This window comes from Callospermophilus lateralis, chromosome 1 (assembly GCF_048772815.1).
Source record: "Callospermophilus lateralis isolate mCalLat2 chromosome 1, mCalLat2.hap1, whole genome shotgun sequence".
Classification (NCBI taxonomy): Eukaryota; Metazoa; Chordata; class Mammalia; order Rodentia; family Sciuridae; genus Callospermophilus; species Callospermophilus lateralis.
In genome coordinates, this window is record NC_135305.1 from 159,560,838 (window position 1) to 159,575,294 (window position 14,457).

The window sequence follows — 14,457 nt, forward strand, 5'->3', positions numbered from 1 at the left end:
TCATTGCAGCCATAGCTCGAGTGCCTGCCGTGGGACTCTGGACCTCACGGCAGGGGGGGACTGGGAAGAGGGCCACCCCTGAACTAGGAAAGGCTCTTGGTCCCCGTGCAGCAGCTGGGGTGGAGGTTGGGTGGGGAGGTGGGCAGCCAGCGGCCAGCGCAGGGTGTGTTACCTGCTCCAGTGATGGCGGGCATATTGAAGATCTCCGTCCCAGGCTGGCCGATGTCTGCAGTGGGACAACAAGGTGGGTGAGGCTGATGACTCGCAGTCCTGGAGATGGCCACCCACACCTGTCCCCTGCCTGCGTGGTCTGGCAATACCCTGGGACCATGCTCCTCAGACAGGCTGCAGGTCTGGGGTGGCAGTGACACCCTGCACTCCCAGCGACCACCTGGGGTTGGGCTGGGGCCCCAGGACACCACATTGCCAGCCAGGTCTGGAGGGACTGGCCTTGGCGAGGGTCAGTTTCCTCTCCAGCCCCACAAGGGTAGAGGCCCCGGCCGGGCATCTGCAGAGGGGGCTTCGAGGTCCTCTGCACTAAGTGCGGGAGTCCCATAGCACTCAAGGGGGCACTGCCACCCAGCCCCTGTGGGTGGAACCAGCCCCGGTGCCCCGCACCACTCCTGCCACTGCATCTGTGCTGCTGGGCGCCTGCAGAAGGACCTGCGGACAGGACTTCCCAGGGTCCTTGAAGGGGGGCCCCAGGTGGGCTCAGCAGTGCTGGGCTTGGCCTCACCGGGGCCCACTACAGGGCAGCCGGGCTCCCTTACTGTATTCCGGCTCGTTCCGGTTGTGCGTGCTCAGCTTCTTGTTGATCTCCTGCTTCTTGGACTTGACCATGGCCGAGTTGCTCTCGGTCAGCTTGCTGAAGAAGGCCGGCGGCTGGCTGGTGTTGCCTGGGGACTTGGAGCCCGTCCTGCAGCAAGGGTCAGACACCCATCAGCGGCCTGCCTGAACCTCTGTCTGGTGCCCCCTGGCTGGCCCACCACACTTAGCCCGCCTTCCAGGTCCTCAACAGGGCGAGCGACATGGGCCTAGTCTGAGCTGAGACCCTGGCTCAGGGCACAGTGAGGGCACACACCCCGTCCCCCAGGTTTGTGGCATTTGCTTGGCAGGCCTGAGGTCACTCAGCCTAGCCTGCTGACCCCCACTGGCAGGGACCAGCAGAGGACAATGCTGGGGGAGGGGCCAAGTCATAGTCTCTGAGGGGCCCTGTGCTGCCAGGGTACCTGGGCTCTGCCGGCTCCCCGTCCCGATACAGCAGGGGGTACACGGCACTCCGGGGGTGCCCTGACTCTGACATGCCCTCTGGTGGGGACACAGGTTCAATGCCATCCTCGGTGCCTAGGACTGACGTCTTGCTGGGCTCTGGAGACCTGGGTGAAGGGAGGGTCCCAGCTGTAGTTAACACATCCCTAAGTGACACCCCTGTCCCCAGTCTCCATTCTGGCAGCCAGGATGCGCTTCCCGCGAGTGCCCAGGCAGCAGTGTCCATCACCAGCCACCTCCGCTCCTGAGCCACACAGAGCAGGTCCTGGGCTGGGTCTTGACCTCTCCTCTGACCCTGGTGGCACCCACGCCCTGCTCCCCAGAGACACCTGCTATCTGCCTCACTTGCAAGGCACGCCCTCGGGGGGCCACCCGCCACCACGGAGCCCTCGGTGGGAGTGTGCACAGGCCTGTGGTCACACGTGTGTGCTGGGGGAGGTCCCAGGAGCCAGTGACCACTTCCCCAGGCCTCGTCTCCTCACCTGTCAAGGGGCACGATGTCCCTGCGCCCAGGGGTACAGGGAGGCTCCCAGTCCCCCCACGTGGTAGACTGCTGGCCAGGTGCCCACAGCCCCCACCCCGTGCTCACCTCTTGCCCCCTTCGCTGTGGGGGGAGCCGCGGGCCGGGGCACCGTGGTCCGGGGGTGGGAGGTAGAGATCACTGGGTGGGCGGCGCAGGTCCAGGACGGGGCAGCTGGCTCCGGGGAAGGAGTAGAGGGGGGCGGGCAGGGGTGCGCTGAGCTGCTGCGGGTGGTGCCGGGTGTAGTCCTGCGTGATCACCTCCTGCAGGCGGGGCAGGGGTTAGGAGGCCCTCCACCAGCCCCTCCGGATGTGCCAGGGGCTGGCTTGCTCAGTGCTCAGCTTCCTGGGCTCTGGACCTGCCCCACTGCCTTGGGGCCTCCATGCCCTGTGCGCCAGGAAGCGGGCTTGGTCAGAGGTCTCCAACCAGCGCCCCCAGGTGGGTTGGCCTCAGCTGTCCAGCAACATGCAAAAGACTAAGGACCTGTGCAGGGTCTTGGCACTCCTGGAGAAGTGGCCACGGGAGTGGCTGGTGTGGGCACTGCCTCTGGGATCTCGCCCGTTGGCCACCCCGCCAGGACTGAAGGGCCATGTGACCTCCCCCCTCCCTGGGCCTGGTTCCCACCCCAGGTGCAGAGGGCAGAGTACAAGTAGTTACACTGATGTGCTGTGCCAAGGTGACCACCCGCTGGTGACCTTTGACCCCAGGGGCAGTCTGGAGCAATGGGCTGGATGCAGGCTGGCTTTCAGGCAGCGGCCGCAGGTGTGGGAGGTGGGTAGCCTCAGGGCCGAGCTTCGCGGGGCCTGTGGGCAGAGTCCAGTCAGCCAGGGGCGGGGGCACTCGGGGCCAGCTGAGGGACAGGCCAAGGCTGTTCCTGTCTTGTGAGTGGGACCCACCTGGCTGCTTGTGCCGCAGCTCGGCCTCCAGGTGGCTCTTGTCCAGCTCCTCCAGGTGCTTGGGGAGCCCCTTGTCATGGGTCAGGCTGGGCGAACTCACTGGGCTGACGGGCTCCACCCCATCGGGGCTGTACCCACCGTGGTACCCTGCAGGAAGCAGCTGGACTCAGGTGCAGGCTGCTGACTGGGGTCCAAGGGGAGAAGCTGACCCCCGGCTGGCTGGGCCCCTGGGGTCAAGGGGAGGGGGCGTGGGGCAGGGTGGAGGCCTGAGACAGGGACCTGGGATCGAGGGAGATGACCCCCCAATTGGGGGATCTACAGGGACCAGTGGACACGCAGACAGACCAAAGTAAGAGCCAGACAGCAGATGCAGAGAGGCAGGGGAGGGAGGGTCAGACTCAGGGCAGGACAGAGGGGACAGGGCAGGAGTGTGGGGTGGAGCATGGGACAAACAGGCAGTGGAGCAATGCCCGGCCCAGGAGCCCTGCCTGGGCCCAGAGGCAGCAGAGAGGCTGCCTGCAGAGGCGTCCCGGCCTCTGGGCACTCGGGGCTGGGCACGGGCTTTCCCGGGCCCCTTCATGACCGGGCAGGACGCAGAGCTGGGATTCCTGGTCCTCCTGGACAGTGCGGCCCCCTCCCCTCCCCTCCCCAGAATCTCCCTCCTGGGCTTCCTCCCAATCCAGCTGGGCCCACGGCACCAGGCTGAAGCCCCTGGCCTCCCCCCCTGCTCCCCAGATGAGGGCGTGAGCGGGGAGATGCAGGCACGGCCCCAGTGCAAACCACAGGTCCATCCACCAAAGGGAAAGCGAAAATCCAAAAAAAATATAAACAAATAAAAATAAAAATAATAAAAAATCATGATAAAACAATGTGCGAATGGTGAGGTGTCCCCAGGTCAGAGGGACAGGCAGCAGCTTGAGGATCGTCAGAGCGTGCAAATCCACAAGAATGGGCTTAAAAACAAAATGCCAAAACCAACAACAACAAAAAAAGAAAAAAAAAAAATGGGGGAAAATAAAAAGCAAAGATCTGAAACGTCTCTGGGCCCCGAGGTGGCGGGGGCGGGGCCGGGAGCTTACCATCGCGAGGGGAGTCGGCGGCCAGCGAACCTCCTTCTCGCGGCCCTTTATCGTGAGCAATTTGACGCATGATTATCGCGTCTATGAAGGTGGCCGCTGTCAGGGTGGTCTTACCCAGAGAGCGGAGCTCCATTTCCTGGATGGAAAAGGGTTTACTTTGAGTCTTTTCCCGGTGCAGGTCCGAGGCCGAGGCGGACGGCGCCGGCTGGTCCGGGCTGGCGTGCTGGGCTGCGAGGCTCTTGGCTGGGGTGCGGGCGATGGCCGCCGCATGGCTGGAGCTGGGGGGCGCGAGGGGCCGGGGCTCGGAGGTCTTGCCGGGGGAGGAGGCAGGCTCACGGGCCAGGGGCTTGGGGAGGAAGGCATGGCCGGTGTCCGCACGGGGCCGCTCGGGCCGCGCCACCCGGGAAGCCTCCTTGGGCAGCAACACAGGCTCCATGAGGGTGGGGTAGACCCCTTCGAGGGTGCCTCCCAGCGGGCAGTGGGTGGCGGGCGGGAATGTGGCAGCTGGGCGGACAGGCGAGGAAGTGGAGGTGGACCTGGGGTAAAGAGAAGGGGGTCAGGTGGCTGTCGGCTGGGCCACTGCCTCACCCCGCCCCACCCTAAGTGCCCTGCAGGGGCCGACTTGCAGGAGGGCCAGTCCCACGGCCCCACCCGCCCCAGAGCTGGCTGTTTTAACTAAGCACCTACTAGGAACCAGCCCCTTGGAAAGGGCAGGGAACAAGATGGCCAAGGGCACCATGGCTAGCTCCTCCGGCCGAGAGGCCTTCTACAGACCAGCAAAGGGCCAACTGACTGGCTGAGGGCAGGGACTGCTTCTCCCCAGAAGGGCAGGGCAGCCCAGAGGGTCCCTGGGGTTCGGTGCTCCTGCACGTCCAGCACCAGCCCCACATCCCTGTCCTTTGCAAGCTCACTCCTGGGGCCTTGGTGTCTGGTTGTCACCACCCCACCCGCCACCCTCCCCTCAGGCCCGGCCGTCTGCCTGCCCACCTGCCCCGGGGCCCTGCCACCACCCACAGTGTCCAGCACACCTGCCGCCCACCCTCGCCCACCCTGCCCTGCCCGCCCTGGTGCCAACCTGGCCCACCTCAGGACCGTGGGCGTGCTAGGCTCCACGGGGGTGGCGGTGCCCTTCATGCCCGTGTTGTGCAGCACGCTGGGTCTCTGCTGCAGGGCGTCCTGGGTCCGGGGGGAGATGGGCGAGTGCTGCTGGCCATGAGGGTGGGGCGCAGGGCGGCTGCTGTTGGCCCCACCCCCGCTGCCACCACTGCTGCTGCTGCTGCTGCTCTGCTCCGTACCTGGGTACAGGCTGTCATCAGGGAGCAGCCCAGGCCCCCGGGGACCCGTGGGCCCGGGGTGGAGCCCACGCCTACCGGGTCTCCAGATGGGCGCGTGCTCCACGGTCGCTGTGGACGTGAGGATGGACTTGTCCCGCTCCCGCTCTCGCTCCCGCTCTGACGAGGCTGTGCCCGTCGGCTTGGTCAAGGCACCTCCTGGGGACCCAGGCCAGACTCAGCCCCGATCCAGGGAGGGCTTCTCCCTGCTCGCACCCAGTGCTCGGGGACCCGTGGTACCTGGGGACAGTGGGGAGCTGCTGTGCCGGCTGCTGAAAGGCGGGGGCGCTGTGGGCAGGTAGGCCAGGCGGTCCATGGCGGCAGCTGGGGTGCCTGGCGTCGGGGGCACCAGCACGGGCAGGTGTGGCACTTGGGACAGGTCGATGATGCCTGGGGTGGGGACAAGGGGCTTAGCCACAGAAAAAGGGGCATGGCGACGGCCAGCAGCCCCGCACCATCCAGGGAGAACAGACTCACTCCCTTTCCCAGAGTGTTGGACGGGCAGCCCTCGCCCCCACCCCCGAGGGCCACTCCCTGCCTGGGTGGCCTGTTTTGGGGGCTGTCCCCTCACCACCAGCCTCACCCAGCCTCACTGTCCGTAATGCCAGCGACGGGTTCTCGCCTGCATCACTACTGCCCAGCGCCCAGGACACCAGGGCTGCCCCCTCCAGCCCCCTCCAGCCTGAGTGCCAGGAGAGCACCGTGCACACACACGCCTGTGTCATAGCCCCACACCCCCAACCAGTGGGCGCGCAGTGACTTCTGCACCCCAGCGAGCCCACAGAGCCAGGGAGAAGCCCACCGCCCACCTCGCGGGCCGGCGGCGTAGTTGAGTGCCAGGGAGGACTCCCGGGGTGAGAGGCCCCTCAGCATGTCCGCGCGCTGGGCCATGGCGCTGGCCGCTGCGTTGTGGTGCATCTGCTGCGAGGTGATGTAGTCGTTGATGATGGTCTGGCGGTTCTCCAGCGCCGCTGTGTCCGGGTAGCCGCGGATGAGGTAAGGCGGGTACAGGTGTGGGTACGTGGGGTTGGGCGCCAGGTGTCGCGGGAGGTAATAGGCAGTGGCTGTGGGGAGGGGACCGAGGTCAGCCAGGCCACAGGGCATGGAGACCCCTACCGTCCTTCCAGGTGACATGGGCTCCCGAGGAACGAACAGTACACGCCTGACCAGGCCACACGGCATTTCAGCTGAGGTGCCCACGCGAAGGCCTCAGGAGGGGCCTGCTGACCCCCCAACAGGTCTGTCCTTGGACAAAGGCCCCAACCTGGCCGTGTGGCAGAAGCCCCTGCCCAGCCTGATCCAGCTCAGGTCCAGGGCAGAGCCAGCCCCCAGCCCAGGGTCCGCTCCAGGCCCAATGCGCCCACCCGGCGCTGGCTCCTCTAGGCCTCAGCACCCCTCCAGGGAGTCTGGCTGATGATCCCTGAGGGTCCCTGTGCTGGTGCTGCTGAGGTCCCCACCCGTGTCCCACCTCCCAGGGCGGGGGTCCAGACCCGCAGTCACCTGCGTCCAGAGGGATCCCGCGGGGTATGGAGGTGGGGTCGAAGGCCAGCGGGATGTGTCCCCGGTACAGGTCCACGCCACTCACGCCGCGCAGCAGGTGCTCGTAGGAGGAGAGGGGGTGCGGGTGGTGCTCGGGCACCGCGCTGTGTGGGGACTTGGCGATCTCGCGGGGTGTTGAGGTCAGCTTCCGGTCCTGGGACGCCTTGCTGGAGGACAGGCTGCCTGCAGTGACAGGGGACACCTTGCTGGAGGACAGGCTGCCTGCAGTGACAGGGGACACCTTGCTGGAGGACAGGCTGCCTGCAGTGACAGGGGACACCTTGCTGGAGGACAGGCTGCCTGCAGGAACGGGTCACAGGACCCGGGCAGGGTGGGGGCTGGCGTCTGGGGAGCTGCCTCGGGGAGCTGCCTCGGGGCTCCCCCAGGAAAGGCTCCTCCCTGGGCCGCGGCCCTCTCCCCGCCCCCCGCATTCTCTCTGCAATTCCTTCAACAGAACCCCTCGTCCACTCCTTCCCTCTGGTTCCTTCATTCAATCTACCAAACATCTGCGGGCCTCCGCCTGGCACCCAGTGCTGCCCACAGCACGAAGCCCCTGGGGCAAGACAGACCCACATCCCAGGGACAGACAAGGACTCCAGGACAATAAACATTCAGAATGAATTGACCAGAACTGAGAGGAGGGGTGTAAGAGTGTCCCGAGGATGTGACCTTTGAACAGAGGCTGGGGACTGGGCTGGGCAGGGGAGGTGCCGCTGGGGAAGGCAGAGGGGTTGGCACGTGCAAAGGCCCTGAGTGAGGACCAGGCAGAGACGCGCTCTGTGGGCGTTTGGAGGGAAGGCATGGAGGGGGGAAGAGCCCCTCCCGCAGGCCTGAGGCCACGGTGGGCCCCTGAGGCAGGAGCCCACCGCGCCACCCATCTCACCTTCCTGCAGGCGAGGCGTGGGCTCCCGGGTGGTCACGGGCGAGCCACGGGGCAGGTGGCTGGTGAAAGGTGCTCCATGGTCCTCGTAAGTCAGGGGGCTCTGCCGTGGCTTGCCGAGCTCGGGCACGATGACCGGGGCCCCACGGGTGATGGAGCCCCCGGAGCTGCCCACAGCGCCCGGCCGGCCCTTCAGGCTCTCCTCGTAGCAGGCACGCTCCAGAGCCCGTGCGTCCGCCATCACGTCAAGCGGGTGCACAGGCGGGAAGGTCCGGCCAGGGCTGCCAATGATGGAGCGCACGTCGTGCTTCTTGGAGCCCGTGGAGGACGAGCCCGTGTCGTACTTGAGCGGGGTGCCCTGGGGACAGAGGGCGCCAACTCTCACGCCCAGCCCAGGACAGATGCCGGCGTCCTGCCTGCCCGGGCCTGGCCTCATCCTGGCCAGAGCTACCTGGGAGCTGCAGGAAGGGGCAGAAGGCTCAGCTGTCAGTCAATCCTCCCCAGGCAAGTGGTGGACCCTCCACGGTGTGCCCAAGACCTGGCTGGGAACCCCTCCCCGCTGTCCTGAGCCAGGCAGTGGGTGCCGAGCTTGAGGACGAGGTTCACGTTTGCTCTCTGGCCACAAAGGGCAGCTGCGGAGCCAACGGTGAACAAGAAGCCAGGTCTCCCAGGAGCAGAGCCTGCTCTGTCCCAGCAGGCTGGGGAGACGGGGTCCATGCCTGGTCCTCTATTCAGCCATGTCTAACCAGTTTCCTGAAGAGGAGGAGCGTTCTAGCTTCTGGGAGAATATTCTAAAATCAGCCTTGCCCCATCTTGGACACAAGGTGGGTCCTTCCCAATGGCTCCACCGCTGCCCAGAGCCGAGAGCCAGTCCTTCCCCAGCCTCTGTGCCCCGGGGGGTGTGGACATCTTCACCCAGAGACATGGTGCCGGGAGCCCTCCTGACCCTCCTCACAACTATACACCTGGCCACCTCCGACCATGAGGGGACAGTGGCCTGCAGGGGCTCCACAGACTCCTACTGTCACCATGGCAGCAGGTCCTCCCCGCCCGGCTGGGGCCGCAGGGGCTGCCACTTGCAGGACACAGGCTCGGGTTTGCTGGGACCCTGGGTGAGTCCTTAACTTCTCTGAGCCTCGGTGACTCACCAATAAATGGGGACGGAGAACCACGAGGGTCACCGTGATGCCCCACGGCCCGCCACCCCTCTGCCCGTACCTGGGTGATGGAGCCCTCCTTGAGTGGCCGTGGGGCCAGGGGCAGCTCGGGGGTGCGCCGGAGCTCCTCGCGGGGGATCTCGTGGATAGAGCGGCCAGCTTCCTTCACAGTGGCCACCAGGCCCTCGTGGGCTGGCTTCAGCTTGAGGGGGCCCAGGGCCTCCAAGGGCCGGGTCTTGTAGGCCTCAGCCAGGTCCCGCGGGGGCGGAGGTGGCGGGGGCGGCGTGCCCTCACGCTTCAGCAGCTTGGCCTCCCTGCGCAGGTAGTCCTCCTGGGCTTCCACGTAGGACCGCGGGATCCCTGCCGGGCGGAGGGCCGACCTCAGCACACGCCACACACCCTGCTGGGCCACCCGGGGTCCTCCCAGCCAGGGCTGGAGCCCAAGTCCTCCCGGTGTGACATCCCAGGGACAGCACAGATCAGGGCTGGGTGCAGCACCTGCCCACCTGGGCCAGCCTGGGCTCCACCCCAGACCTGGGAACAGGCACAGGGCTGGTACCTCTGGCCACGCGCACCACCCTCTGCAGGCCCTGCTGGACCACCTCCACCCCACAACAGGCCCCGCAAGGCGATCCCTGGAGGCCCGTCCACCCTCACACGCCCTGGGCAAGCACCTGCGCATCTGCGCCCCCCAGCTCCCACCCTGCTCTGCACCCTGGGCTGGGCCTCAGCCCCACAGGCGCGGGGGCCATACCTTGGGTGATGGAGCCGCGGATGTGGTGCTGCTCCTTGAGGGGGTGGGGGCTGTGCCGCTCGGGGGGCATGGCGCGTCCCATGAGACCTGGGGAAGGCAGGGCGTCACGGCACATCTCCAGCCGGCCGTGGGCAAAGGGCAGGGTCTGCTAACCACTAAACCCACGACACAGGCTGGGGCACAGCAAGTGCCCGTCCTCTGGGCCTCGTGCTGCCTCCAGATGGAGTCCAGCCTCAGCCGTCTGTGAATCAGGACCAGCCACCCCACCGCCTCCCTGCGAGGCATCCAGAAACCACTCACTTTCCCTTGACACCCCCCAGCTGGGAAGCCCAGGGCAGGAGCGAGGGCCCACACTTGTGTCCCTGGGGTGGGCAGTGGACGGCGGGCGGAACCCACCCTCAATGCCTGCTGAGGAAATGGTCCTGCCCACACGGCCCTCCATCACATCATAGGTGCGCTTGGGGGCCGTCGCCTCATGGGGTGCACCTGAGCTGCTCCTGCCGTCCTCCTTGGAGCACTGGGACACAGACATGCCACCTGGAGAGCAGACGGAGGCACCTGAGGAGCTGGCCTCTGCCCGCTGTGGGCCTCCCGGCATCCCGGGGCTCCTGGACGGAGAGGCAGAGACGCTGCCTGCTGCCACGGCCCAGGCTCTCCTGCTGGCGAGAGGGCATGAGTCTGGCCCCACGCAAGGCCCCCGGGAGGTGTGGACATGGGCACGCATGTGCAAATAGTCGTGAGCCTGCCGCAGAGGCCTGTGGCCATGGACAGAGGGGTGACAAGGGACACCCACACAACCTGTCTGGGCGCACGCGCAGATGTGCGTGTGCCCTGGGTCAATGCACATGGGTGAAGGAGTCCCTGTGGAGAGGTGACTCCTCATCCCCAGGCAAGGCAGCATCTGTGCAGAGGGGACAGAGGTCAGTAGCCGTCCCCCAGACCCCATCCCCCGGGACTCCACTGGGGCTGAAGAGGCAGCTGCAGCTCATCCCCAAGCCACAAGGCATCGGCTCCACTTCCGGGGTGCGGGGAAGCAACTGGATGCAGCACCTGGGGTCCGCACCACTGAGTGCCCAGAGCTGCCAGGAAACGCCCATGGCACTGACCCCTGCCCACTCTCACCCCAGGGCTCCTGGTTCCAGAATCCAGAGGTGGAGGGGAAGGACTGGGAGGGGCAGGGCCAGTGGGGACTGGGGTCATGCTGGCCACGGGAGCATGCAGAGCTGGGCCCAGCGGGGAGCACGGGAACCTAGGCTGACCACAGCGCTAGTAATAAAGAACTGGGCACTGGGAGAAGGCCCCGGGCCAACAATTGCCTGGCCTGCACTGCCCTTCAGACTGCACTCCTAGTCTACTCTACCCCAGCCTGCCCGTGAACCACATCCAGGGGTCAGGCCTCATCCCCTGGTCCTGCTGTCCGTCTCCGAAGGCCAGGAGGACGCCCACATTGGGACCTAGGACCTGGGTAAGGGGCACCCTGTCTCCTCCACCCGGCTCTCAGCACAGGAGCCAATAGGAGGCAACCCCTGCCCTGGCTTGTCCACAGGCACCTGGCTGCTCTCCCATGCCACTGTGGGTCTGGGACACTCCCTCTTAACCAGCGGTGGACGTGCAGAGGCCCATGGTCTGGTAGACAGGCCTCACGGGAAGGGCAGGTTTCCACAACTCAAAATTAACAAGGGACTTCTGACTCGCCTCTGCCGTGGTGTCCCAGGAGCTAACAGGGTGGGACGTGGCCTGGTCTAGCGTCTGCTCTGTCCCCAGCCCTGGCAGTGACCAAGTGACGAGCTCCCCAGCACCCTTCTCCTCCCAGCAGTGAGCTCTGGGCACCAGAGATCCCTGCGATGGGGGGAGGGGAGGCCAGGGGCTGCCCACCCTGCACTCACCCTCATAGGACAGCACATGGCCCTTCTTTCCCTCGTAGATGACGTGGCCCTTGGGCAGGCTGTCCTCCCGGGCCCGGTCCAAACGACTGGGGCTGTCCTCGCCGATGATCCTGGTGATGGTGCCCTTGTACAGGACGTCGGCCGGGGTACCCTGTGGGGACGGAGAGCTGAACACGGAACCCTTGGTGACCTGATCCACACGTGGCCCACCTGAGCACATGTGTGCACACACGTGTGGCATCTCCATGGGGGCATAGCCCACGGGGACACAGGGCACAAGGCGAGATGCACCAGGACCAGGAGCCCTGCTTTACAGAGGGCTGCCACGTAGCGATTGCCTGCCCACCCCATCCTGATCTCTCAGTCCTGGGACTGACCCAGGGTGGACAGGGCCATGTGCTGCCTCAGACAAAGCGGAGGCTCGGGTGAGGTGCTCCGCCCAGAGCTGCCTGGCCAGCGAGGTAGGAGCTGGACTTGACCCGAGGCCTGGGCTGCAGTGGTCCCACCCTGTGCCAGGTGGGGCGCCACTATCGGGGAGCCCAGGGGTCAGATGTCTCAGGGCAGCTGCTGGCCCAAGACTCAGCTCCTGCCCCGGGTCCTCGACTAAGTGCCATCGCCCAGGCTTCTCGAAACCAGGACAAAGGCTCTGCTCAGTGCTGGGTGTCAGACACTGGCTCCTGAGCCTCCCAACCTGGGGCTGGTGACTCTGGCCCTGGCGAATGGCTGGCAGCGACCCTGGCCTGGACATGCCATGCACACTCCCCAGCCCCTCTCCCCAAGCTGTAACGATCCAAAATATCCCCAGATGCTGTCCAGTGTCCCCTGGGGGTACGACTGTCCCCAGTGGAGAGCCACCCTTTAGAAGGAGCAAGCCCCTGAGGGGTGTGCTCACGCAGAGGGCAGGCCCTGCTGGGCGATTTCCAGGAACACTGGACACATCAGGACACCACTCTAAAGACAGGTCTTTGGGGAATCAAACAGCAAGCTGACCCAGCTGACGTGTGGCCTTTGCCAAGTCCCTGTCTGTGTGGACCCCAGTTTGCACATCTACAAAATGAAGCCCCGACTCTGTCTGAGACTCTCAAAGGCACCTGGTACAGACAAGGTGTCCCCAGATCCGCAGCTCCCTCTTCCCTTCTGTGATCTCAGGAACAGACTCAGTGATGTGGAGTCCTACTGTGTTCCAGGCCCTGCCCTGGGGAACTGAGTCTCCTGTGGGACTCTGCTGAGGAGTGTGCCCTGGGGTGGGGACAGTGCCTGGCAGAGGCTGCGAGCCAGGACCCCTTGCTGTGACATGGGTTCAGAGGCGCAGGTGAGCATCAGTCAGGCCAGGTGGCAGCTCAGCTCACTGGGAGAGTCCTCAGCAGGGGATCCGACATCCTTGCAGCAAAGGCCGTACGCGAGTTGCTGGCATTAGTGCACCTGTCACCATATCTTGGGTGACACCTGGTGGTTGGGGTGGAGCAGTGTCTGCTGGAGCTCAGGGGCTTCCCCACAGCAAGGTTCACTGGCAAGACGCAGGGGCCTCACGTGCGCCCCACGGCAGGGCGGATGACGGACACACAGCCAGGCTGCTGGCCCTGTCTGGGAGGGTTCGCTGGACAAAGCCCGTGGAATACAGATGCCTGTGCCCAGGCCTGTGGCCACTCGATGTCGGCCCCATGAGCTTGCCCCCAAGTGGAAAGGAGTGCCAATCAGGACGGGGACGACCTCGGGCTTCCAAGCTGATCGTGGGGCAAGGTGTCTCAGCGACCAGCGCCCCATGGCCAAGCAACGCTTCTGCGTATGGTGGGCAAGGGCCAAGTCCACCCTGCCCTCACGGCAAGGCTGGGAGCAGTGTGACCCTCACCTGCCTCAGATTCTCTGGCAGCTGCCACTCTGCCAGGATCAGCCAAGGGGTGGGCGTGGCCCAGACAGCTTGGTCCTGGCTGCCTTGACCCACGGCAGGTGCAGGTCAGGGGCTTCCACACTGCCCCTGGACCCCTACGACCTCACCATTGGCTCTCCGGCAGGGTGTGTCCCTGCCTGAGTGTGGCAGGGCTGGGACCCAGCTGCCCTCGGCTGGCCTTTGTCCCTCAACCTTGCTCTTACACCCCACAAGGCTGCTGGGATTTCAAAACCTTCCCTTCCAGAGGCACAGCACTGAAGGGCACCGTGTCCCCTTGGTGGCCACAACTCCACTGAGTGTGCACACATGGCACAAGGCCGGGAGCATGTGGTTCCTCCTCCAGCAGGCGAGCCAGACATGTCTGGCACACTCAAGGGTCTGCCATCCCAGCAGGCCAGAGCCACCACCTCGGCCCTCTGCCTGCGGCCCCTGCCCTGGATTCTGGCTACTCTGGCTCACAGCCCCCCGGTTGCCCACTAAATGACTTTTTGGGGAATAGGCCTGCCAGCCGCGGGGCTTCACTGGCTTTAAAGTGCTCCATCCTCTGAAGCCACCCTGCCCAGCTGCCACCTGTCCACAGCCACTCCCTGTGCTACACGTGGGCTTGGAGGGCAGCGAGGCTGCAGCTCTGCCCGGCGTCCCAGCCTGACCATGCCCCAGGAGGCCCACCCCGCCCTGCCAGGACACCTACGTGGGTGATGGAGCCCCGGTAGGCGCTGGGGCTCTCGGAGGGCCCCCGCGTGCTGGGTATGCCTCTGGTGATGCTCCCGCCCGTAACGGAGCCCAGAGATGTCCCTGCAAGACATGAAACACGGGCGCTTTGGGTGTCTGCAGCTGCCCCCCAGGGCCCAGGTTGGGGGGTGGCCCAGGGGCAGATGTTGGGGACCGAGGGACGGAGGCTGGGGACCTAAGGAAGTGGTCCGGGGGCAGATGTCGGGATCCATGCTAGGGTGACATGGGGCAGAGGCTGGGGACCTGGGGAGGGGGCCGGGGCTGCTGGCGATGGCCCTCACCTCTCAGCACAGACATCTCCTGGGCCGTTGGTGCACCCAGGCTCTCGGGTGGGCCGGCCTGGCCCCGTGGCGACAGCTGTTCTTGCTTCACCCCACTGAAGGGCGCTGCAGACCAGCGAGAGGGTGGGCCGTGAGGAGCAGCCCACTAGCCCTCATCCCAGGGCTGCTGCCCGGGGCTGCGGGTGCAAGGCCCCCCACAGGCATCCGGCTAGGACTGCTGGGCTGCCCACTGCTACCTAGAGCCC

At 65.9% G+C, this 14,457-nt stretch overlaps 1 protein-coding gene across 11 annotated transcripts in view; it reads right to left on the reverse strand.

Moving 5' to 3' along the window:
- Positions 1–14,457, reverse strand: part of Ncor2 (nuclear receptor corepressor 2) — a 41,204-nt gene that overhangs the window by 4,735 nt on the left and 22,012 nt on the right. For 6 of the 11 annotated variants that reach the window (XM_077109068.1, XM_077109069.1, XM_077109073.1 and 3 more), the window contains 19 exons: positions 14,213–14,317; positions 13,891–13,994; positions 11,312–11,462; positions 9,822–9,962; positions 9,426–9,512; positions 8,733–9,031; positions 7,518–7,872; positions 6,596–6,817; positions 5,905–6,159; positions 5,336–5,485; positions 5,135–5,254; positions 4,840–5,059; positions 3,765–4,300; positions 2,686–2,832; positions 2,447–2,592; positions 1,859–2,052; positions 1,230–1,376; positions 771–916; positions 173–226 (listed from right to left, as the gene is read on the reverse strand). In XM_077109068.1, coding sequence (XP_076965183.1) covers positions 173–226; positions 771–916; positions 1,230–1,376; positions 1,859–2,052; positions 2,447–2,592; positions 2,686–2,832; positions 3,765–4,300; positions 4,840–5,059; positions 5,135–5,254; positions 5,336–5,485; positions 5,905–6,159; positions 6,596–6,817; positions 7,518–7,872; positions 8,733–9,031; positions 9,426–9,512; positions 9,822–9,962; positions 11,312–11,462; positions 13,891–13,994; positions 14,213–14,317 — 3,579 coding nt within the window. The remainder of the gene's footprint in view (positions 1–172; positions 227–770; positions 917–1,229; positions 1,377–1,858; positions 2,053–2,446; positions 2,593–2,685; positions 2,833–3,764; positions 4,301–4,839; positions 5,060–5,134; positions 5,255–5,335; positions 5,486–5,904; positions 6,160–6,595; positions 6,818–7,517; positions 7,873–8,732; positions 9,032–9,425; positions 9,513–9,821; positions 9,963–11,311; positions 11,463–13,890; positions 13,995–14,212; positions 14,318–14,457) is intronic. The other 5 variants (XM_077109079.1, XM_077109075.1, XM_077109071.1 and 2 more) reach the window with 2 other exon arrangements.